The sequence below is a fragment of the Lichenostomus cassidix genome, chromosome 5, assembly GCF_008360975.1.
Source record: "Lichenostomus cassidix isolate B80296 chromosome 5, HeHo_3.0, whole genome shotgun sequence".
Classification (NCBI taxonomy): Eukaryota; Metazoa; Chordata; class Aves; order Passeriformes; family Meliphagidae; genus Lichenostomus; species Lichenostomus cassidix.
Genome location: NC_139486.1, coordinates 4,010,050 through 4,035,780, shown reverse-complemented (window position 1 = coordinate 4,035,780; position 25,731 = coordinate 4,010,050). Strand labels below are relative to the sequence as shown.

At 39.2% G+C, this 25,731-nt stretch overlaps 1 protein-coding gene across 2 annotated transcripts; it reads left to right on the top strand.

The window, feature by feature from the left end:
• Positions 1-9: 9 nt before the first annotated feature.
• On the top strand, positions 10-25,637 carry EXOC5 (exocyst complex component 5). Of its 2 annotated transcripts, XM_085061031.1 has the most exons (19): positions 10-148; positions 4,363-4,454; positions 6,746-6,893; positions 7,274-7,468; positions 11,325-11,389; positions 11,835-11,863; positions 12,010-12,119; positions 12,576-12,620; positions 12,729-12,869; positions 14,008-14,090; positions 14,539-14,748; positions 14,989-15,024; positions 15,931-16,078; positions 18,112-18,220; positions 18,925-19,045; positions 19,446-19,532; positions 21,959-22,067; positions 23,026-23,241; positions 23,381-25,637. In XM_085061031.1, exons 1-19 carry the CDS (start codon positions 122-124, stop codon positions 23,567-23,569), a joined length of 2,160 nt encoding a protein of 719 aa, XP_084917157.1. In that variant the 5' UTR covers positions 10-121; the 3' UTR covers positions 23,570-25,637. The 2 variants fall into 2 exon arrangements, with proteins under 2 accessions (XP_084917157.1, XP_084917159.1); XM_085061033.1 differs by lacking the exon at positions 14,989-15,024.
• The last annotated feature ends 94 nt before the right edge of the window (positions 25,638-25,731 follow it).

The window sequence follows — 25,731 nt, the reverse complement described above, 5'->3', positions numbered from 1 at the left end:
CGGCGCCGCGGCCGCCGCTGCTGCTGCCGGGGCGGGGGACACAATGGGCGGCAGCGGCGGGGCGGCGGCGGCGAAGGGGCGCTGAGGGGCCGCCGCTGTGCTTCCCTGGCTCCCCGCGGCCATGGCCACCACGGCCGAGCTCTTCGAGGTGGGTGCGAGCCCCGCGGGCCGGGCGGCGGGCGGCGCTGGGCGGGCCGGCTCGCTGCGGGGATGCGGCGGCCTCTCCCCGGGGAAAGGCGGGCGGTGTGTGGGGCTGGGCGAGCGGGGGAGCCTCGGTGCGGCCCCGGGGTGCGGTGCCCGCCTCGCCCCGCTGCAGGGCCTCCCTCCCGGCCGGCTCCCGGCTGCTGGCAGGGCTGTGACAGGCCATGCCGTGCCAGGCCCGGCCCGGCGCCCCGGCTGCCAAAGGCACCCCTCGCCTCACCCTGCGCTGCGGTGCCGCTGGGGCTGGAAGGGAATAAGGAAATGACTTTGCCCTCCCTGTACCCGCGGGGGAAGCGAGGCACGGAAGGAGAATAGCTCAGCCAAGGCCACGCAGGAATGGCAGGAGTCTGTCAGGTTCTTCCCGTGGAATCGCAGAATGCCCAGAGTTGGGAGAGACGCACAAGGATTGTCTCCCTCCTGAAGGGAGCCTGCGAGAAACATGAAAGGGGGACTTCTTGCAGGAGTGGGTAGTGACAGGACGAGGGGAAATGGCTTCAAATGGAAGGAGGGTAGGTTTAGGATGGATGTTAGGAAGAAATGGTTGGTTGTGAGGATGGTGAGGCCCTGGCACAGGTTGTCCAGAGAACCTGTGGCTGCTCCATCCCTAGAAGTGTTCCAGGCCAGGTTGGACAGGGTTTGGAGCAACCTGGGATGGTGGAAGGTGTTCCTGCCCATGACAGGTGTTGGAATGAGATAATCCTTAAAGTCCTTTCCAGCCCAAACCATTCTGTGATTCTGTGGCTCCAGCTTCTGGCCTGGCCTGTGACCTCTCTCGATGTGACCTGTGATAAACAAAAAATGTGTGTCCTCACTCCCTCCTCACAGGGACATGGTGTCATCACCAGGTGCCCTGTGTTTGCTCTCCAAGCCACTCAAGAGCCAATTGTTCCTCTGGTGGGTTATCACTGGGACTTGCTTTGTCCAGCCTTCAGGAAAGGGTTTTCCTGTTCCTCTGGAAGATCCTCTGTGTGGGGTTTATATAAACGCATTGTGTGCACTTGAATTTATGAATCACTGGGATGGCAACACAAGTGTTATGACTCACATCTTTTGGTTTGCGTAGCTTTAAAAAATAGCAGGACTGAAATACTGTGTTCCTGTAGCTGGTTGCCAGGTTTTGCACCCTCCCTACCCCAGTCTAGGAGCCCCTTGATTTCTCAACACGATGACAGTGCAGTTCTGTTCTTTGTGGGATGTTGAGTGTGAGATAACTTGAATATGGAAAGAAAACTGTTTTGGCTGCTCTGGGTCATGCAACAGCTTTTTCCATTTTGCAGTAGCAATAAAGATAAAATTGCAAATTAGGTGAGACTTTTGTCTTGAGGTTTGGGCTAGAAATTATGTTTTCCATTGTGGAATCCAGTATTTCTGTCTCTCATGCTTTCACTTCTTTCACTCCAGAGGCAGGAGAGTTTTTGTTGATGTCCACCAATTTAATGTTGCTCAATCATCTAGTTTGAAATTGCTGCCTTAAATAAGAATAAAAAAAAAGGTGCTTCTTATGGGAGTAACCCTTGGCTGTGTACTGAGGGTGGAATTTGATTACCATATTTTCACAAGTGTGTGTTCTAAATTAACTTTCAATAAAGATATGTGAAATGGTACAGGAGGATCTGTACTGGAAATGGGCACAACAAGGACTCAATTCTCCCTCCCACAGTTTGTGGCATAATTTAACAATGGCTACTTCTAAACTGGTTTTTAATTTGGCTGGGTCCAGTGTAGTTTCATTTGTAAACACCAGATCAAACCAGGTTATCATCCACTTCAGGCATATCTCTTATTAAATCAAGAGTATTGGCTGAATGGCTGGGATCACATTAATTCATCTGGAGCCAGAGGGAAGTTCAAAGCTGAAGAAATTGACTGTTGGGGCTCATCTGATAACGGGCAAAGGACTTGCAAATGACATTTGTAATAGCTGAGTTTCAGCAATTTCTGCAGAACAGGATAGAGACTTAAAATAGGAATTAGGCTGTCAGCCATGGGTAACCCTGTTATCAAGATAGCATTTAAAAAGGCAAATGTGTATGGAAGATACAAACTGAAGTAAAAACTTTTGGATCTGCAGTGGAACTTGGGAAATCATGGCTTAGAAAGACACTGCTGAACTTCTTTTATTCCTTATAAATCAAGTAAGTTTTTAGCACGCCCTCTGTGGAAATCTGGAGGAAAAAGCTCATTTTATTTCTCTGTTGATCAATATCCTGCACATAATATCCACTGCAGCTAATAGTTCTTAAATAATACAGAACAGGATATATATGGTTAAAAAACTGAAGGACAGATCTCCTGTGTAAGTGTTCTTGGAAAAACAGGTATTTTCCAGGAGGAGAGCTGCAGGTGAATTCAGGATCTTCAGAGGAAAGATTGTGGATTTTCATATAAAGGAGTCCTGCAAGGAGCCCTAAGGTAGTTAGGAAGCTGTAGGCCTCCCCTGCAGGGAATGTTACTACACTGAATGACTCATTTTATTTCTAATTAAATTGCAAAAGTGTTCCCAAACTTTTAGATACCAAGATGCTATAAGGAGAGAATTTACATTTGGTAGGAACACATGGCTTTTGATTAAAAGGATTTGTGTAAAGGAAACTTCACCTTGTGTATTAGGAAGGACTTGGTTAAAGAGATGAGTGACTTGTAGGGAAATTGTTTTTATGTGGCATCAACCAGTTATTTTTGAAGTTTAGCCAGAGAGGCTGAGCACAACACAGCTACTTGAGTCAGTCTGTGAATGAGGAGTTCCTGAGTGATCTGTTGAAAGGGTGAAATTTCTGCCCTGTCTGGCAGGATTCAGCATGTAACAAAGTGTATTTAAAAACCTTTTATCTTCCTGTTTAGTGGCTGGGCCTGACTGGATAGGGCATAATTTGTTTCTGAGGAAACAGACCTTGAACTGGCAATATTTGCTTTTCAACCCTCGGTTTTAGTTAAGAAACTAACTCTATAATGCTGTTTTCCCCCTCCTTGTTACTTGTGACAAAGTTTCAGACATGTCGATACAGTAACAAATATAACACCTGTGGAGCTCTCTTTACTTTTTACTGTTGTCATTTTTGTAAACCAACTTTTAGCAAAAGCACTGGTGGCATGTTCACTTGTTTCATCAAATACCCCTATTAGCCAGACCAGCTCTGTTTTGGGTTGTTTCACACTTTTAGGACTGTTGCTGCTTATAATTTAAAAGCTTTCTATAAAATCCTGGTGGTTGTAAGAGTATTTTTCTTACTGGTCTTAGAAGTGCTGATGTTGGCACCTAATCACTGCTGCTGAAGTGATAAATACCATTTTTGTTAGTAATAGAAGTTGGACTGTGTTTAGAGTAATTTAGTAGTAACTGTGTGATGAAGTGTTTGAGGTGGTGTAAGTATTAGGCCAGCTAAAATAGAAGGTCTTGAGTTTATAAATGGGATCTCTGCCTTCAGAAAATGTTGTTGGATGGAGAAATAATCTTAACTCTACCCTTGAGTGGTGTTTTTATGGAAGAACCAGCAAATGTTATGGAACAAACTTAGGTAACCTTGAGTTCTGGTATCATTCATGCCTTGTTTCTTCTGCTTGTGGAAATCAAATTCATCCTCTGTTTTTATGCATTTTTTCTTCTTTTTTTATCTGCTCTGTTTCTGCAGCTGCAGTTTGATGTTGGGTTGTGTCCAGTGGCATCTCGTGCTGGTTTTTTTGGGCAGTGCTTTGGTCAGTTCTGTGTGTGATGCCATGGTGTGACAGAGAGTTGAACAACTGTAAAAACCCCTTATTTTGCCACCTAATTTTTTTAGGCAGATGAATTCCCTGATGTGTTTTGCTGTGCAGCTGATGGCTGGTGATGTAACCTCTCAAATCAGCTGCAGGGTTCAGGCACTTTGTAATGACAATGACACACAAGCTCAGCTGCAAATAAGGTCATTTAGAGCCAGCTCTTCACAGACCTACAGCAAATTCTTTGCAACTAGTCTGATATTATCTAGACTTGTTGTTCAAACTCACCGTGTTAAGAGCAGTGTTCTCAGCAATAAATATGTAAACCCAAGAGGTGATGGAATAATTGTCAAAACTGTACTTTGGATTGTAATAAAACTTCTAGACATTTTGAAAATGGTGTGTGAGCACCTGCTGGAGGAACAACCTGCTGTGAAACATTGTAAGTTTTTTTTCTGTGGCCAGGAGCCTTTTGTGGCAGATGAATACATTGAACGCCTGGCATGGAGAACACCTGGAGGAGGTTCCAGAGGTGGAGAAGCTTTTGATCCGAAAAGGTAAAAAAATCAAATTGCACAATGGCCCAAGGGAATGGATCTCTAATTGTACTGTTTTGTTCCACAGATAACAACAAGTCTCTGTGTACTGGTGCTGTGTGTCCAAGGAGGTTTTCAATTGGGAGAATTGCTAAAATTGGTGACCATGAGCCAATTATTCAGAACTAATTATTCAGCAACAAGAGTAGGGAAAGTCACTTCCTTATTGAGACCTCTTGAATGAAGGAGAATTGGTGTTTGTGCTTGTCAGACATGAATGTTCCAAAGTACTGGAGCTGCTGGATTAAAGCATAATATGAACTTCACTGCTATGATAGTTAAGACAATTTGATGAGTTTCTTACTTTATTTTCCTGAGCTGCCTTGTTTTAAGACACATTACTTTGCAAATAAGAGGCACAAACAGGTGGAGTGGGAAGAGAGGCAGCTCTGGGGATGAGATCTCTCGATAAACTAATTTGACTTACTAAAATGTCAGAAAATTACCCTGACACAGTCAAAGGACATTTCTTCTGGAGCAGTCTGGCTCTTTGGAAGCTCGAGAGAGAAGAAAGGATATTGTTGGATTTCTAGCAAGATGTTGAACCCCTTGACATTCAGTCTGGGGCCTGTATTGTATGCAGAGCGTTGTATGTGACTGAAGCAGGAAGAAGCCTGGAATTACACAACATTATTCCCTGGAGCTCTTTCTCCATGCTTGTACCCAGTATATACTTCATTTTGTTAGTTCATAGTTCATTTTGCACCAAGACCTACTCAGTTTGACAGATCTCCTGCATTTCTGCTGGTTTGCTTGTGCTAACTTCTGTGAGGCACTTTCATATCTTTCTAGACAAGCAGGAGAAACCTGCAACACTAAATATTTTTCTTGTGGCATCTTCTAGTATTGGGCAGGGACCCAAAATTAATATTAAAAAGGAAACAGGCCTTTTGATGTATGTTTTTTTTTTTTCTTTTCTGTTTTCAGAAGAATCTACTTTTGTGTGCTAGAAAGAGTATTGTAGTCTGTATTTCTCTTCTGAAAATCTGACCAGCAGCTGCCTTTTCTGCTTGAGCATTCTTTCCTCTTAATGTATTGAGCACTGTTGCTGGATAAGTGCTGAATTGACACAAGACCTGTTTAAAAAACAAACCCCAGCCTGAATCAGTTTGTTAAAATTAATACAAACTGTTCACATTTCCCCTAGACTTTTGTTGGAAAGAATGCTTCATGTCACTGTTGTTTAAATTTTATTTTCAATATACTTCTGTAAACTTAGATGTGTTCCTTGTGGTTTTCTGTGGAATCTGATGCAATGTGCTTGCTCATGGGCTTCTGGCAAGCAGGGAGTGAAGGAGAGGAGTCACCAACATTTGACTCAACCCAGTTTTTTTTAAGAAGGTGTGCCTTTAAGTAACTGACTGGGCTAAAAGCCTTTTTTGATATTAAACTTGGACAGCAGAGTTCTCAAATGTTTCAGATGTTTTCCAGTTATTAGCATGAGTGTTATGGCTGTGGAGGATCTGGGAGTAATCCATCCCTTGACCAGTGACTGGGATATTTAGATAAGTAAGAGCTGAGAAGTTGACTGGACTGGGACAGAAGGGACAAAAACAGAGAAAGAGAGATGTTGAGAGCAGAATGAAAGGAACAGAGGAAATTTAAGAATGCATACAGATGTACTGTGACTGGGAGGAGTAAAATGTGATTCTGAAAGAAAAATCAGTGATGGGAAAGGGCCCTTAAAATGGAAAAAACCCTTCAAATGGGTGTAGGAAGAAGTGAAGTCAGTCAAAACAACATGATGAAATTATGACTGTATTATCTACTTCTTAATAATTATTTATTGTAATGCTGATTTCCAGCTTTGCAGGAACATGTACAGTAGAAAATATTTTCCTGTTGTATCCCTTACACTGAAGGGATGTAGTGGCCTAAGCTCTCTTTTTCCATATGAGACTTACTTAGGGAAGATGGGGCTATAGGGATTTTTGTATCTGTGGCAGAGCCATGTTCTTGAGTGGTATTTTGTTATTCCTATCTCCTTTGGTCCACCATACACAGTTTTTATGTTGGCATAGAGAGCTATACGACCAGGGAGATGCAGTTTAAAACAAGATTTTAGAAACAGAATTTTTCTAAAAATTTCAACTTTAAATTTGTTTATTTACATTTACAATTTAGAAACATTTCTAAGTTAGATATGTTTATCTCAGCCTTAATAAGTTATTTTCTTTGAGGTGTTCTAGACTCTGCAGAAGACAGTGTCTTTCAAACTAAAGTCTCTTTTCCTGTATTTTATTCTCAATCAGACTATTGGAAGAATTTGTAAATCATATCCAAGAATTACAGGTAATGGATGAAAGGATTCAGAGGAAAGTGGAGAAACTAGAACAGCAGTGCCAGAAGGAAGCAAAGGAATTTGCCAAGAAAGTACAAGAGCTGCAGAAAAGCAACCAGGTAAATCCAAAGGGTAGAGTCAGTGGGAAGCTGTGCAAGTTTTTAAAGCATCCTGTGCTCCTTGAACATTTCTTGGTACAGGGTGTTGCTGTTTGAGATAAGAATAAAGAGGGCTTGATGACAATTTCTGCTGTCAAAGGGGGCTTATCTGCATGTTCCATTAATGAGTGTTAGCAATGCTGCGAGTAGGGAGTCTTCACAATAATTTAAAGGAAGACACTAAACTTTAATGGGTTGTGTGTAATTAATTAGTGCCTCTGAGTAGCTCTGTGGCTCTGAGATGCAGCACCTGCATTCACTGTGCTTCTTCCTGGTGGAAATCTTGTGTTTCCTGAAGTGCATGAAATGGAAATCATGAGTTTAGCGTTGTGTTCTCCCAGGTTGCCTTCCAACATTTCCAAGAACTAGATGAGCACATCAGCTATGTAGCAACCAAGGTCTGTCACCTTGGCGACCAGCTGGAGGGGGTAAACACGCCACGGCAACGGGCAGTGGAGGCTCAGAAGCTGATGAAATACTTTAATGAGTTTCTGGATGGAGAGCTGAAGTCTGATGTTTTTACAAACTCTGAAAAGGTAAGAGCTGTCAGCGGGATGAAAGCAGTTCAAAGCAATGAGCGGGACTGCCCTAATTACAAGCTGCTACCATGACTTACCATGGTCAGACTTCAAACCACTGAGTGACTGACTTGTTAAAGTTTCATTGTTCTGAAATGTAAATGAACAACACTGGGCTGCAGATTGCTGATAAAGCATTTGTATTCAGTGATGCTTAATGTGGCAATGTTGGCATTTTTCATTTTATGAAATTATCGGAGATTTGGGGAACGCTGGGAGGGCAACTTTGGAGTGCAATACAATATCTGCCTCTTTCCTTTGAACCCCTTGCCTTAGATCCATCCTGTAAAGCAGAACGCTTCTGAATGCAGCTTCTTTGTGCAACTTTGCTCTGTTGGGTCAGTCCACTGGCCTTGGATACCTTTTTGTCACAGCATGCCTTTGGGCTTTGTATAGTCCTGTGGTTATGTCTCCACCCTTGGAATTTAGAGGGACCAGGCAGGAAAACTTCAAAGAAATGTTGAAGCATTTTGTTTTTCTTGTGCTTCAAGAGTACGTTCATGAAGCAAATACAATCTGAGTGGTGTGGCAAACAGAAATAAACTGAAGGAAAAGAGTCCAGCTCTAAGCAAAAGGACACATATTGGATTTCCCAATGCAGTTTAAGTAAACTTGTTGGTTTGGGTTTGCTGGGGTCCTTTTTGTGTGGTGTATCCTGAAGAATCTTCCTTCTGTCCTTGAATTCTGTGCAGTGGTATGATTGTAGTCAGGAAAAAATTATAATATGTGGAAACAGCAAAAATTTGATTTGCACATTCAGCAGAAAAATATGTGCTTGAAATGCAGCTCAGAGAAGACCTGAGAACAGGTTAATAGTCACCCCCTCCCCACTGAGCCAGAGGTATCTCTCAGGGAAATGAAAAGCTAATCATTTTATATAGTTGTATTCCCAAGAAGTCAGTTGCACAGTGACTTTTGATTCATGGTCTGTGGATATATGGTAATTACCAGTTGATGGTTTGCCCTAATTCAAGAGGGAGCAGAGAAAAACTTCCCTGATTTCCAAGGGAAACAGAAAGGTTTCAAAGTACTGAAAGTTCCTCTGTGGACAGCCTTTTCCAGATCTGCTTAATTTTTTTCTTTTCTTTTTTTCCTAAGCAGTAATAAAACATGCATTTGAAAAAATATTTATTGGCAGCATGGTAAATAAGTGAATGTAAATTAGAGAATTATGTGTTGTCTGCTCAAGAAGCTCATAGAATTCAACTTTCACTTTATTTGTAAATGAAAATTTCGTGATACATCCGGCTGGAGGACCAGAAAAATCTGGTAGATAAATAGGGTAAACCTGGAAATTTGTAAACAAACGAATCTCTGTGCACCTTGAAGAGTAATAAGATACTCAGCAAATCTGGAGGAAGACAAATGTAAAGGCCCTGAGTCTCCTGCCAGTCTGCCAGGGAAGGGTGTGGGAACACAAACCAGAATCTCTAGATACAAGTTGTCTTACTAGCCTAATTTCAGCCAGGTGGATTCTTCAACTTTTTGCCTCCTAGTTTAAACAATAACTTGAAGAAGTGTTTGTAGAAGAGCCTGCTGAGACAGAAGCTGTTACATCTTAATGCATCTTTGAACTAAAAATACTTCTAAAGTATGAGATGGTAACAAATGTTCTTAAATGGGAAATCTTAGTGCTTTGTCAGTCTCTTCTGATCTTCGAGCTGATGGGGGTTTTAGATAATGTTGTGGAGGGTGTTGTGATTTTTTTATTTTTTTTTTTGTGCTATGCCAGCCCTCACAAGTGTGGAGTTTTCTGTGAGACATCGAGGGGGTACTGTGAAAGGAGAAGCACAAAAAAGAATACAATAGTTATTTCCTAATTGATACTTTTCTCAGTAGTGTCTGTTCTTAAAATCTGTTGGATTCCTTTTTTTTTCCCTACACTCCATTTATTGCTTCCCACTTCCTCCCAGCCATACTGAGCAGTTTCTTATCTCTGTGAAGCTTTTCCTTGCTGTCTTGTCCTGTCCTGTGTATTGTGTCTCTGTCCTCTGAATCCTTATAATTTCCCTTGTGCTGCCAGTCTTTCTCCTGTACTCAAGATTATTGAAGGGAGCAAATCACCCCAGTTAACACAATTAAACTATCAAAATGATCAGCAGCTCACTTGTTTATCATGTAATAACATTGTTCTGCTTAATATGTTTACTGTTATTCTTATGTCCATTTCTCTGTTTATGTTCTGTACTTAATATTATTTCATTATGCCTTTTAACTTGTGCATGTTTTGTGTTAAAATTCTCTATTGCCTTTATTTCTCCATGATTTTTTGGTTGCCTTTTTTTCTCAGATACCATTATAGCCTTTAAGTTGTATTTTACAAAATCGATATTTATTTTGATTTTAATTGTTTACAGAAGCCTGATTCAATTAAAAATTAAATATGTCTGGGTTTAAGCAGAAACCATGGAGAATTGATTTGTCATGGCTTCTCTTGTGAATAAGAAAAGGTCCTGAATTCAATAAAATCTAAGTTAGTTAACAGCTATTGTGTGAAGAGGAGACAAAGAAAATGTTGTGTTAGTGGGATTTTTTTTTTGCTGTTGTCTTTTTTTGTTTGTTTGTTTTGATTTTTGTAGTATTGGTTCATAACTGCTAATATATAGACAATCCTACTGACATCAGTATTGATCACAGTTGTTAGGTATTAAGGCTGCTGCAAGCTAATAGAAATAACTGCTCTTTCACTGGATTTATTTGAGGAGTGTAGCAGCTTCTGCCTTAAGAGGCTATTGTAAGCTGACAGTTCAAAACATAAGCTGCTCTTAATAGTCAGAATGGATACTCTTTGAGAGCCCCTATTTTTGCTGAACAACCAACCTAGTGTCCTGCCTGTGCTCTCTATTCTTACCTGTGTGTCTGCTTCTGTTCTTGTAAAGTTTTAATCCAGCCTGCTGTAAGTGGTGGCAGAATAGGATTTTGTTACTTCCTTCCCTCTCACTTCAGTTCCCTGGATCATCACGATTAGGAAGAACAAGATAAACTTCATATTCTCCATGTTCTCCATTGTGCCAGCTTATAAAGGTTTTAGTCATAAAATAATTCAGGTTGCAAGAGATCTCTAAGACCACCAAGTCCAACCAATCCCCCAGCACTGTCAAGGCTACCACTAAACCAAGTCCCCAAGTGCCACATCCACATGGCTTTTAATGTGATTTTATTCAGCCTAACGTGAATAAATGTAATTTTATTCAGCAGTCTCTAAGCACCACTTGGATGCACTTCCTGTGCTGATTGATGGTGGAAGAATAATTGATAAAAGGTTTTGCTGCCCAGGAGAGATCACAAATTTGCACAATTTGTTATCTTTATTTATCAACTTTTGTATTTTTACAGCTATTCTTATTTTGTAGCTATGTAATCAACTGACTTTCATCTTGATTTTTGCTTTGGACCTCAGAATTTATCATTTCTAATGGAGCTTCCATTTCTCCTTCCTTGGTAGAATGCTCTGCTTTGATCCCCTTTTTCCCTTTTCTCCCCTCTCCATGTCAAGCATGGCCATGGCTTTTTTTGTATGAAGTGTTTGTCCAGGCAGCTCACACACCTCCACAGGCATCCCCAGGGGGAACTTGTAACAAGACTTTACATCATGTTTTGACCTATATAACTTTATGTTAAAAAAAAATACCTTAAGCATCTTAAAAGTACATATGGGAACTTGCAGGGGTTGATCTCTTCCACGGGTATGTCAACTCAACCAGCTTTAGAAATAGGAACTTCATGTATGAAAATTGGACAGTGCAGGGGGAGGAAAGGAATAGCCTAAAATCAGGCCTTCTTTAATAATTCTGTCATGTTTTCCTCTCACCAGATTAAAGAGGCAGCTGATATTATTCAGAAACTGCATTTGATTGCACAGGAACTGCCTTTTGACAGGTAAAAATCTATCAGAACATCTTTATAAGAAAATAAATCTTCCCATAGCTGTGATTTTTCTGATGCTTCCCTTGTCTCCCTTTTTGGTGCAGCGCTTAGCGATTCATGGAGCTTTTGAGCTGGATTGTGTGCTTATTTCTCTCTCCTCTATTCTCAAATTTGTGTTCACGCACTCATGTTGTAGGATCATCTTTACATACACATCCTAAACTGCTTAACAGACTTTTAATGGGATAATTTTGCTTTGCTGACTTAATGCTAGATCTGAATTAGATGCTTGTAGGTTTTTAGGGATATAAAGCGGGTAACTTCTCTGTCGTCTTTGTGCTACATGTTTTCATTTTTAAGCAGAGTGCCTGCTGTTCATGATCCAGCATGTCTGTGATTTCCCATGTGATGTGGATTTGAATTTAATCATGCTATTTTTTTTTGTTGTTGTTAACAGGTTTTCTGAAGTAAAATCAAAGATAGCAAGTAAGTTATCTATCCAGTTCAATCCATATTCCTGTATTTGAATTGTTAAAGATGATTAAAGAAGTAAGCAATACTGTCAGTATTACAGTTTTTGCCTGTATTACGTAGCCTGATGGGTTTTTGTTGTTATCCCCTTTCCTCTGCAGGTAAGTACCACGATTTAGAGTGCCAGTTAATTCAAGAGTTTACCAGTGCTCAGCGGAGAGGAGAAATCTCCAGAATGAGAGAAGTAGCAGCAGTTTTGCTTCACTTTAAGGTAAAAACTGAGGGGTTTAATTTAAATACATGACTAAAACCGACCCACAGTACAATAAATGCCTGTTTGGAGTGAATGTGTTTGCGTGGGCACAGCCCTCATGTCAGATAACACTTCAGAAATGCTGAGGGGTTCAATCTGGAATCAAATGCAGGGGAATAAAGGAGGCAGATGAGGGAGATTGGGGGCAGAATCAGTGGAGAACTTTCTAAAATAATCTCTTCTTGCCTGGGTGTGAACTGACTTGTGTGCTTGAGAAAGAATGTTGAAACTTGAGGTGTAGATCCACGGAGAGTGGTGGTAGATCTGTAACAAAAATGGCTTTGGAAAAGTCTACATGTTGAATGAACCTGTATTTTTTTTGCAGTAACTTTTTCAAGTATTTTCTTGATTTCATTTCATACTGAAAGTATGAACAACCTCCTTTAACCCTGAGTTCTTTTGCTCCTTCCTTAGGGCTATTCCCACTGTGTTGATGTGTACATAAAGCAGTGTCAGGAGGTAATGCAGTTTGTTTTACATTATTTCTTTATTTACATTACATTATTGTTTTATATAGTCCTATAGGTTGTTGTCAATACATTCTGAAATGTGCTTCTCAATCCCTAGGGGGCATTCCTGAGGAATGATGTCTTTGAAGATGCAGCCATTCTCTGCCAGAGAGTGAACAAGCAAGTTGGAGAAATTTTTAGCAATCCAGAGACCGTGCTAGCCAAACTCATTCAAAATATCTTTGAAGTTAAACTTCAGGTATTTCAAATTTTAACATGTTGAAGTTCTTTGAGGAACCTCCTAATTAAAAAATATTTTATCTAGTAATAGCAATTAATGAGAATTTACAAAATTTGTAATTTTTGTGTAATGGTGTAGAATCATAACTCATTGTTAGATAACTATTCAGATAGATAATCAAGCCCACATCAAAGAAATCTGCTTGTGCTCTGAATACAGGGTGACTGAAAACACTCAAATTCAATATTTAAAATTATTAGGGAATTGGGTAATTCATTGGGTAATTCACGAGATGTCATACATATATTTGATTTTTTCTCTATGCCCCCTACCAAGAATATGTCAGGAAAAGAACTTCCACATTTCATATCTTTAATTATCTTTAACTTGCTCATCCTTAGATTTGGGTGTCATGTGTGAGGTTAGCATTGAATGAGTAATAAATAATAATTTATAATTAATAAATATTTATAAGTAATAAATAATTTATGTTGTGAATACTCTCTTGCAGCTAATGCAATATTTATATGAACATCTAGGATACTTAAAAATACTGTTTTTCATACTGCAAATACACTCACTTAGGTACTTAAAGTCAACAGCATGACTTTACTTGCAAAGAGCAATTTCCCTGTAGATGTTGTTCTTGTAGTGTAGAGACTGAGCTTGTGTTTCAACCCCAATTTTGTGTGTCAGTTTTGAATTAGTATTTTATGGTAAATAACATTTTTGTCCAAATATTCAATGATAAGGCTCTAAGCTTGTATCTGCTTTGTGTATATATTATGATAAGCAAATATGTAACCATCTCCATTGCTTACTGTCCACTGCAGAAATGCCCTGAAGCCTCTGGTGCTTCTGATTTATAAAATGAGAGGATGTTGTGTTAGTTGGTCAAACATATTTTCAAAGCCATCTTTTGTCTTTGCTTCACACATTACTGTTTTGTATTATTAAATAACTTTCCTCTACAAGTGCTTTTAACTCTCTCTGTGGATAATGCAGGAAGTGTAAATTAGAGATTTAAAAACAAAGGATAGATGAATTACCTTGGCTAAGATCTACACTTTGCAGGAAATTCCATATAATCTAGGAAGTAGGGAGTATGACCTCTGGTTGTCAGTTGATCTTCTAACAGATGCACCAAATTTTACAGAGTTATGTGAAGGACCAGCTGGAAGAACACAGGAAATCAGATGCAGAACAGTATCTTAAGAATCTCTATGATTTATATACAAGGTATTTATATCTCAATGATGAAATTATTGGATCGAAGTTATTGGAAAATAAATGGATTTATTATTAAGAAAAAGAAGCCAAAAATATAAACTGCGCATAAAAACTGGAAAAAAAAAAGTCTATAAACCTTTACAGTGATGGCTTTCCTAAAGAAAACTTAAAATGGCCATTATTATTTTCAATGGGAATTATCGTGACCTTCAAGAGTAATTTTAAAATTGTGCAAAACCCAGTCCTCCCCATCTCACTGGCAACTTGATTGCAGTGGTGCTGTGTGTAATTAAACATGAATTATGTGAAATTCTTTACTTCAATGTAAAACTGCTCCAAGTCCTAAATCACCATCAGGGTTCTGTTGTGCTGTGTACTTTACAAACTTGTAATGCTGTAATTCATCCACATTCAACCTTTTCCTCCCCTTCCCTTCTTTGTTTCTTTTTGCATAAAGAACTGCTAATCTGTCAAGCAAATTGATGGAATTTAACTTGGGTACTGATAAGCAGACTTTCTTGTCTAAGCTTATCAAGGCCATTTTCATTTCCTACCTGGAGAATTACATTGAGGTGGAAATTGGCTATTTGAAAAGCAGGAGTGCAATGATTCTGCAGCGCTATTATGATTCCAAAAACCACCAGAAGAGGTCCATTGGCACTGGAGGGTAAGTTCCTTCTGGGAAGTTTCATCATTTTAAAGTGGAAGGGAGGTGGTGAGGGGAGAAAGGTTGTATTTGCCATGTCAGTGATGAGCTGCCAAAGACCTACAGCTTTTTATAACTTGCTTTCACTTTGTGTTCTGCTCAAAAGTGTGTTGCTCTCAGTACATGTGAAATGTACTCAGTGCATGGTATTTGTACATACTGGAAATGAAAAATACCAGTTAAACCTATGTTTCAACTTAGGATCCAGATCCACAAAAGGACTGAAGCAAAACTAAGGTACCTAAAGCATGTATATGTGTGTATCTAAAAGCATACATTTTTTTTCACCTGCCCAGGTCTTGTGGTCCCCTCCCAAGACCTAGGAAGGGGAAAAGACCATAGCAATGTCAGTGAGAAAGCTCTTAGTGAGCCCAGAAGATGCAATGGACTTAGAGAAAGGTAAAACAAGACTTCATTATCCTCAGGGTAGAAAAAGTAATGAAGGAGTAGTGAGAAGTGGGATAGGAAGCATTAAAACTTGTGTGAAGCAGAGGTGCTAAGGCTCTACTGCACCTTTGAAAGAGCTCCTGGGTTCAGTGTGTCAGGAATGAGGAATGATATGGAAAAAGCAGCAGTGAAGTAATTAAAAAAAAAAAAAAAAGCAAAGATGAAAATTTAATTTTCTTGGGGAAAATTAAATTTATTGTAGTGTGTAACTGTATGGGTTGTTTTATGCATGGAAATGTGTCGGAGCATGCTTGACTAAATAAAGGACTGCTGAGATAATGGATGAGGATGAGAGGATTTGTGGGTGTGGATGAGATAGGAAGCTCTCATTAGTGTTTGGAAAGTGCAGTGTGACATGACAGAGTGTATGGAGGCTAAATTTGTCCACAGAGCATAAGTGCTGTAGGGATTCCAGTGCAATTACTCTTATCCCACAAAAGGGAATAGCTGCTCCCATGTGTGAATGTGCCATGCTAGAATGCAGTTGACCATGGAATCAGAGGTGGTAGTTTTGCATTTACTGTCAACTTTTTGTTTTTAAAGCTTGCAAGACTTGTCGTAATGCTTGCACATCCTAAACTGTGTCTCGGGTCCTGTTTTTTTAAGTTAACAACTAAAAGATCCTGAATTGTTGTTGAGTTTGAGTATCAAAATTTCCACCCAGTGAAATCTTCTTGGGGTCTATCTCTGTTCCAGTATTCAAGACCTCAAGGAGAGACTAAGGCAACGAACAAATTTACCCCTGGGGCCAAGCATTGACACACATGGGGAAACGTTCCTGTCACAAGAAGTGGTGGTTAACCTTTTGCAAGAAACCAAACAAGCTTTTGAAAGATGTCACAGGGTAAGTTTGCTTCCTGTGATCTCCCTTAGTGGTATAATTTTGTGGGTGAGATTAAGCCTTGAGCTGAAGTTTTTGGTTGAGGTGTGATAGGAAGAAGAAAGGACATTGTTAAATTCTCTGTTTTTCGTGGAAATGGAGCCACAGTGGAGGCTGAGGGTTTGCTTTTACACCTGGATCTAGTTGTATTTTGTGGGTATTAATGCTGTCTATTTTTGGAAGAAGTGGGGATGGTTAAACCTACTGGCAACACTGCTTTTCTTACTAAATTAGAGCCAAGACCTGAGAAGCCTTTAGTGTGGTTTTCTTTTCCTGCTTTAAAAATCCACTGAATAGTTCAATGGTTGTTTCTCTGCCTCAAGTGTAATTTCTTCCTACATTAGTGAATGATCACCAGAAAAGTGCTGAGAGGAATAGTATTAAACATTGTTTACCTTAGTAACCCTCTGCAGTTCTTTAAATGCTTTAGACTAATGTGAAAAAGGTATTTTACTTTTGATTAAATTGCTGGTTTTGCTGCCTGTCAATCATATTTGTCTGGTACTTGGTGTAAATGAAAACCCTTGAAATTTAATTGCAGAACTTAAATGTTAGTGATTTTTTTTATTAGCTAAAACACACTGATTTCTAGGACATTTTTTTTTGCCATTCTACATGAGCTTAGAGCAGAAAAACTTCACATCAGATATAAACTTAGTGGGGCCAAAGAGAGAACAGGATTCAGACACAGGACTGTTACCTGCACTCATTGGGATCACCACCTTCCTCAGGGTGAGAATCAGTGACTGTAGGACAAGCAGGTAGATCATTATTTCTCTCAATATCATAGTTGCTAGAAGCAGTTGTTAAATTCATGATATAAACAAACTTTTTCCAGATGTGCATAACCCTTTCTTTTTTCCTGCCTTTCTGCTGGGATCAAATTTAATATAAATTATTTGAAAATAATTGTATTGAGGTGGAAACCCCAATGGATCTTGACATGTAAGGAGATTTCCAGAATTAGGCTTTTTAGAATTTAGGGGTTTGTGGTCAAAACAACTCACTATACAAAAGATAAGTTAGTCCTTGGCTAACTAATTGTGGTATTTATGTCACATTGCAGATACACTGGCTCTGCCAGCTGGGACTGCTTTGGGAAAAAGAAATTGCTAATTTTGATGTAGCCATAGGTTGAAATATTTCAATGTTTGGGAGTCTCTGTTGTTTGATTCTTTGAGTTTTTTTTGGGGAGAATACAGCAGAAATATTTGAGTGTTGTGTAAATTACCTTGAGTCGCAATAGTAATCTTTCTCCCTTGAAGCTTCATAAAAGTCTTCACCTAATTCCTTAAGAACCAAAGCTGTATTTCCTAGGTACAAAAGCCCTGTCACGTTTTTCTTTAGAAAAGGGATTTACTGACAGGTTGCTGTCCGAAATCCCACGTTGCTTACAGCTCATCAAAGTCCAGATGCTGAGTGTAAATGTGGGCCTTGCTGCACTTAATAAAAGTGTTCATGCTCCATTGGCTCCAGCTGAACTGAGCTAAATGTGGCTGAGCTTCAGCTGCATTATTTTTGCTCCAGTGATAAAAACACAAACTGGAGGTCCAGCTAACCCAGTGTCCTGCTTCTCACTGTGGCCAGTGGCAGAAGAGTATTAAAAGAATGAAAATACAGGGTATGGATAGAGTAATCTCTTCTGTATACATTTTTCCCAGCATCCAGTGGCATTCAGGTTAGGTAATTCCTGAGATTGCATCTGGAAAACTTATTAGTTACTATCATCTTTTATTATTACTCTTATTAGAAACTGTTTCTGCTTTTGTTTGTTGTAGCATCCTGTGTCAGTTTTTCCTTGTAAATGCTGAAGGGTTTATTGACACTCTTAAGTTGTTCCTGAATAATTCTCTGTACGCATACTTTTCATTTAGAATAAAATTCCAAATATTCTGGAATACTTGTCACATTTTAAGCTTATCCCTTATGCAATATCCAATAAACTTTCAAATCTATGTAGAACTGACCTTTAGGATATTTTTTCTTTTTCTTTAAAGCTCTCTGATCCCTCTGACTTACCCAAGAATGCTTTCAGAATTTTTTCTATGCTTGTAGAGTTCTTATGCACTGAACACATCGATTATGCATTAGAAACAGGCCTTGCTGGTGAGTACAGTATTTCCTGAACATTTCATCTCCTTAGCCTTTCTGTGCAGATGATCTTTGCTGTGCCTTATTGATTGGCCTTGTTCAGGATGTGTTGGGTAAATGAAATTTGTTTGGTGTGTTTGGGGGTCGACATTTAATGGCTTCTCAAGTGTAATTTTCATTTGGGGGATTGATGCACAGAAGGAAACATGCTTCTGTCTTCAAAAACATTTTTATCACAGAAACTGGGACATCAGCACTCCCTACTTCTTCTAATTGTTCACTGTGTCACAACAAGAAAATATTTTTATATTGAGGCTTAGTGTCTTAATTTTTATTGGAATTATGTGCTTGTGTTTGTATATTTATGTATTTTAGAGTGATGGTAAATAAGAAAACTGCTTGTTTAAAGAAGTTAAAATCTCAACAGTGAGAACCTGTCTTTTTGATAAGACAGCATCAATCTCACATTCTGAAGGAGTTTTTAAATTGACTGTTCTGTTTTGCTGTCAGAAATTTTACCAGGAAGGTATTTCTGTGCTTGTGCTTGTTACCAATATAGCTACGAGAAGAATTCTATATATGGCACCGTGGTAAATTTTTGAAACTCTAAGCCTGTGATTGAAGCATTCATGGAAAAATTCTGCATATTTAAAAAGTCATCATGCTAATTATAAGAACTGCATATCGTTACAATTCTAATGAAACCTTCTTTGCTTTAGGCATTCCCTCTTCTGATTCCAAGAACGCAAATCTTTATTTCTTGGATGTTGTCCACCAGGCCAATACTATTTTCCATTTATTTGACAAGCAGTTCAATGATCATCTGATGCCATTGATAAGGTACTTGTTTTGATTAGCATTTTCTCTGTAAATGGTCTTTTTTTTTGCTGAAGAAAGCAATTTTTTTCATTTCTCATCTCTGTTAAGAGGAGTTTCTGCTCGGAGTAGTTCAGCTTGATATTGTGGAAGATAAAATACTATTGTGGGAGGGGAAAGAAGGGAAGTTTAAACAAATTGGCTCCTTTGGAAACAAATGGGAGAGGGTAAACTCCAGGAGTATTGGTAGGCAGGAGAGATGTTGCTCCTTGGAGACTTTGCTGCTGCATTCCAGGTGGGACTGAAGGAGGTTTGTGGCTGATGGGATGAGAAATCTCCACTAGATGCTGTTGGAAGCAGCAAACCCAGCAGACAGATTTGTTTTCATATTTTAACATTTCACACATCTTCTGCGTTGTTTCAGTTCTTCTCCTAAATTGTCTGAATGCCTTCAGAAGAAAAAGGATATCATAGAGCAAATGGAAGTGAAGCTGGATATGGGCATTGATAGGCAAGTAGAGATCTAAACTTTCTCCTGATCTTATAAAACACTCCTTTGTGATATATGTTAACTGTCCTTTTAAGCAGGAATTACTGAATAATTAATAAATTATTCCTGAATGCAAAATCGATATTTTAATTTTTTTAAACAGATAAACATGCATTATTGTGCATAGGAAATTTAGATTTTGTGTGAACAGAGGGTCATGTTTTCCATGGCAGATTTCTGACCCATAAATGCTTCTGGAAGGATGTCAAAGGATTTTAGTTGTGTTGGAAGAGTGCAATAATTTACTGTTGTCTTATTGTCTCCAACTGGGTTTTTTTTCTACTTTGAAAGAGGGAGAAGTGATGATTGAAATAGGTTAAACACTTGCAGGATTTCCATTAGGAGCAAGGTTTGACAAAAATAGGTTAAATGATTTGCTGGAATCTGTGCAGTGCTATGGATTAGACCGAGTCGTGGAAGTCTGGAGACCTGGAATAATTTTGCTTCTGACATTGACTTGCTTTGAGGTTGTGACTCATTTAATCTTTTTTCTATTTCTCAGCATAAAAATGAGGGGATAGCTATAAAAATTGCAAATTAAAATCACAGCTGTTTTGCAGCAGATGAAAATAATAAACTAACAAGCTTAATATTAGGAAATGGAGCTGTTGTGTGATGCCCTACTTTTGACTTGATGTATTATTTTCTCTAAGTGCAAAGAGAAAGGTGGAAATAGGGGATATAAGTGGCAATTGAGATTTTAGCTGCTCCTACTGCAAGTGACCTTAGGGGTTTAAACACAAAGTTGGAAATACTTTCAGCACTGAGGCCAGAAGCTTAGATCTAGACAGATACAGGTCAGTCATCAGTATTACAATGGTTTGTATCTGTTTGTGTTAAATAATTAATCTTTTAAAAGTATTAGTAAGACTTAGGAGAACAAGTCCTTGTCAGAAGATAGAACATTCAAAGGTTTGTGGATGGAGAATGCAAAAAAATTTGTGTTTCAGCACATAAAAAAGAGAGATTAGTTCTGAGATTACCATTACATGTGAAATGTGTTTGTGGGGCTGTTTCATGCTGCTTTGTGGTGCCACTGGTGCTGTTGAGAATTGATTGTCTTGCTTAAAGGAATGAGTTTAAAAAACGAAAGCAAATTTTCAAAATGTTGATGGTTTCAGCTTTATCCAATCTGGAAAAGTCCAAGTGCAGCTTCTTGAAAACCATTCACAGCAATTATCTACCTCAGTAAAAGTGATTTATTAGCCTAACAGAATTAGTTCAATTGGTTTTCTCTCAGTCTGTATTTTGTGTAAATAGCCTTCTGGGAGTATTTAATTCAAATAAAAATTGAGCAGAATGCAAGATATCAATGGAAATTTAAAGAAATTGTATGTGGATTGTGGAATGAAGTACACCCAAAATGCAAGCCTGAGCTCTGTGCATAGAGCAAAAGGAGGTTTTTTCCTCCCTCTTTGGATACATGTATTCTTCTCTACCTCATGCCAGCTTGAATCCTTCAAGGCCTGTAATGTCCTTGACAGTTTTCTTTGGGAAGGATGGAGGGGTGAGGGGGGTGAAGGAAAGGGGAAGGGAAAAGAGGAGAGCCAGGGGGATGTTCCTGGCCAAGGTGGGTTCTGGGAGACGTTTGCAGCCTCCCTTGCCTGCTTTGCTGTTTGACCTTTGCTTTGGACTTGAAGGAAAGCAAGGCCTTGACCTTAGATAATGTTGTGAACAGATAAATCCTATAAAGGAAAAATAATTGATGCTGTAAAACTCCATTAGATTTCTGGGAACAAGAGAAATACCAAGCTCTGGCAAAGGAAGAGGTTTTTTCTTCCCCCTCACCCCTCCTTCATTTTCCAAGTGTTTCCTGACACTTGCTTCTGACTAACATGCAATGTGATCTAATTCTGCTAAACTCCTTGGAATGCTTCCTTTGGATTCTCTGCATTGAAGGATGCTATCCAATTTCTCTGAAGAGCTGGATTTGAATGGATTACCTCACAATTAATGTGTCCCCTTTAAAAGCAGCAGGCCAGCAGGCTGTGTGCTGCGCTTCAAGACACTGAACTTGGAGGAAAGAGATTTTAGGGTTTATTTTTGGCTGATGCTCCTTTTTCTAAATATATATCTATATAAATACATATAGATAAAATCAAGTGTATCTTCTTTATAGAATTACTTTGCAACTGCAGAAGAGAGTGTGTATGTCTGTTAATTGAAATATTTCCTATGACATGTCCTAGCACTGCTTGCTTCTTAAAATAAGTGTTTGTTTTCAGTGTATCTTCTGTAGATTACTCAAATGTTGGGTGCTGGGGTTTTTCCCTTATTCCTTTATGCTGCTTACTTTTGTCCAGAATCATGTCAGTATATGTAACTATAAAAATCAAGGAGATGAAAATGTTCCCTTCAAAACCCAATTTGTATTTGTAACTTTAAAGGACACTGAATTGTATGATTGGACAGATGAAGCACATCTTGGCTGCAGAGCAAAAGAAGACAGATTTTAAACCAGAAGATGAAAACAATGTCTTGATTCAATACACAAATGTAAGTAACCAAAGTCCCATCTCATAAGGGTTACCGGGTACAAGATGTTCCTTACCAAACTCCCATTAAACAACATGTGCATTTGCTTAATTTACTTCCATTTTGCACCAAGCAGCTCCAAACTCTGTTGTGGACTATTTTCTCGAGCTGAAAAGGAACATGAGTAGTTTTTATCTAGTGTCAGACACAAATCAGTAGGTGCTAGAGAAACTGGCACATTCTTTCCCCTCCCAAGAGGCCCAGATTTGGAACAAGGCTTTTAGCTGATAATTAGCTCTGAGCTATCAGTTTCAGAAAATCAATTATCCGGTACTCTCTAGTTGCTGGGTGCTTTTTCCTCTCAGAATGGCAGGAACATGGCAAAGCATCACAGGTACAGCATGAACATTCTTTGCTGCACAGTGTTCTTTCCCACTGAGTGTCTGAATCCCAGCCTGGGGGCTGCTGGGGTGGCTCACATTAGGCTCTTCTTGGGAACAAGGCAGGGAGGAGTAGAGAACAAACTCATTGGGAAGGAGTGAGAGCATTCCCTGAATGCCTGCAGCCAGGTGGGAATGGGAGAAGTGCAGCAGTAGGTGTAGAGTCTGGTAGTCTGTGGGAAGGGTGAAGATCCCTGTGTGGCTGTTAATTTGAATTTATAATTGTGACCGACAAGAGGTTTCTACTCACATCCCTCCTTGTGTGAATCATTGAATTAAAAGTCCAAATTAAACTGTTCTATACTGAACTGATATGAACTATAGCCTAATTCAATATTAGCTTGCATCCGTCTTTCTACTTGCATTTTTGCATCTTTGTGTGGGAAATGAAAATAAATGTGGGAAATTACTAACTGGAGAATAAACTTTCACAACACATCATTGAAATTAGTCAAAGGTAGTGACTGATGTTCAGCTTATGATATGGGAGAAAGTAGATTACCTCATTCTTATTTATTTCTTTTTTTTTTTGAATTCAGGCTTGTGTTAAAGTCTGTGGCTACGTTAGAAAACAGGTGGAGAAGATCAGGAATTCCATGGATGGTAAGAATGTGGACACAGTTTTGATGGAGTTTGGGGTTCGTTTCCATCGCCTCATCTATGAACACCTACAGCAATATTCCTACAGCTGCATGGGAGGAATGCTGGCCATTTGTGATGTGGCTGAGTACAGGAAGTGTGCCAAAGACTTCAAGGTGAGCATGTCTGTGAGGAGACAATGATGGTTGTAAATCCTATCTTAGGAGGAAATGTTTTGAAAATGTAGATGGATATTCTGTTCTAAGCAACTCTATTTATATCTGTTTTTTTCCCTATATTTTCTCTTGCCCACAGATTGCGCTGGTGTTGCAGCTCTTTGATACCCTGCATGCACTTTGCAACCTTCTGGTTGTAGCCCCAGATAATTTGAAGCAGGTTTGCTCAGGAGAACAACTTGCTAACCTGGACAAGAACATCCTTCACTCCTTCGTTCAGCTGCGTGTCGACTACAGGTCTGCTCGTCTCGCTCGTCACTTCAGCTGAGAGCATGGCAGGACACCTTGCACCTTTGGGCAGCCTCAGCTGTTAGAAAGCACAGGGAATTCTTTCTTACCAACCATGGGTGTAACTTTTGTGGGACAGTGACTGTTCAGAATAAAGCAGCAGCCATATTTAAACCTGACCGTGTAGAAGGTGAGCAGGTAAAAATCGGGATGATGTTTCATGTTAGCTCAACTTCTCCCAGTGAAGAATTTCACAGATCTACTTGCTACTGATTTTTTTTTTTTTTTTAATTGGAAACATGTCGGTGTAGGAGAGCAAATGGTGCATTGAAAGTATTTTAGTCTTCAGTATTGAATTATCAGATACCATTTGTTAGACTTGAACTACAAGAGCATAGCGTAGGTAATGGATTACATAGAATAGACCAGTGTAAAAACATTCTTCATCAATTTTAATGACTTAGACTTCAGCACAGCTAATCATAATCAAATTATCTTTGATTGGTGTTTCTAAGTCATTTCTTTCATTTAAAACGTTATCCTGCTCAATGTAATTTCTTGCTCTAATTAATTAGCTTGGAATTTCTTTGAGATGTAGGAGTAAAGCACTATCCCAGAACGACGTAATTTATTCATTGTGTAGCATTCTAAACAGAACTAAAGTGGTGAAAAGTTCTGGATTTTTTTATTTTTGGTTCTTTGGCTTTGTTTTTTGGGTTTTTTTAACCTGATAGTCAAGGGCCCACTGGAATGTACTGGCATTGTATGATCTGACATTATTGTTTCTGTTTGATACCAGCACACTGAATTTTATATATGCTCCTGAAGTAAATGCAGCTGCCTTGCCTAAGGCATCCTTATTACAAGTGAAGGTGCCCATTGTTGGGTTACTATAAAAGAACTTTTTCTCCTGTCTTATTTTGTATGTAAATAAATTCAAATTCTAATGAAGTGAGAGGATAAAATGTAGCCCAGTTTTTCCTATGTGGCAGGAATGACTCCAGCAAAAACTTAGAGTGGAAAATTCTCTTGCTGAAGAGAATTGATCCTCAGTGCCTGAGCAATATAAAATGTTGAAGTGTGTGAAGCTGCTCACTGATCATAACTTTAATGTTGGACAGAGGCTACTCTGTGCCTGTTGTGCTCCAGTGTTTATTCAGGTGTTTCTGACATGGACCCACAGTGTGCATACAGAGAACTGAAGCAACAGCAATGTTTGAAACATCTGGGGTGGCTTTTCCACAGGCAGCTCGAAATTGTTGTAAATAGACTTTTCAGAGTGGGCTCTTGTGGAAACCAGGTTGAAACTGCAGTGAAACAAATCCTTTCTAACACTTTCCTTCTACTGTGAGCTCAGCACATCATGGAAACTTCTTTGTCTCCCATCTCCAGAGCAGCATTTCTATCAATTCTCCTTATGGGTTGGTCAACTAATTTTATTTTCCTCTTCTGTTAATGAATTCCCAGGGGTAGATAATATTGACAAGACTTGATGGAGCTTCTTGTGCTTAGCTGGGGTTCTCCTGCTTCATGTTGGATTGAGGGGGGCATTCTGTCAGAAAACAGGGAGTGGATGCCAGCCTGGCTCTCAGTATCCAGGGAGTCTGGCTGCTCTGCTGGGCTGCTCTGCTCTGTTCCTTGGCCATGGCAAAGCCACAAAGGAGTTTGGACACTGGAGGAGGCACCTGCTTGTACTGCTGCCATTTTTGTTTCAAAAGCTCTGATGTGAATTCAGATGATACCTCTCTGTTACCTCTGTAACTGAAAGCCAACAATTTTAAAGGCTGTGGTTTTATGAACCAATACAAAAATCTTTCTACAAAAAACAAAAAAAAAAGTGTCAATTTGCTAACACGTCAGAACAGTGAACATCAACTTGAGATTGCAGATCACAGAAGTGCTTCAGAATTCGTTGTATGACTGCTTGAATTTTTTTAAGGTTGTATGAAATGTATTTACCATATTCCTTGCTTTGTTAGCTGTGTTTTCCATGCAAATGCTCAGTGCAATATTTCCATTATGCCTGTTAACAGGAGGCAGCAAAAAGTAGGTGAATACTTAAACTAAGATATGTAAACTCTTCCTCAATAAAAAGAATTCCTTCCAGATACCTTTTTCATTTCATTTCCATGTTTCTCAAAGATATTTATACTCAATTGTATAAGCCCTTCTATTTAAAAAAAAAAAAAGAAAAAAAGAATA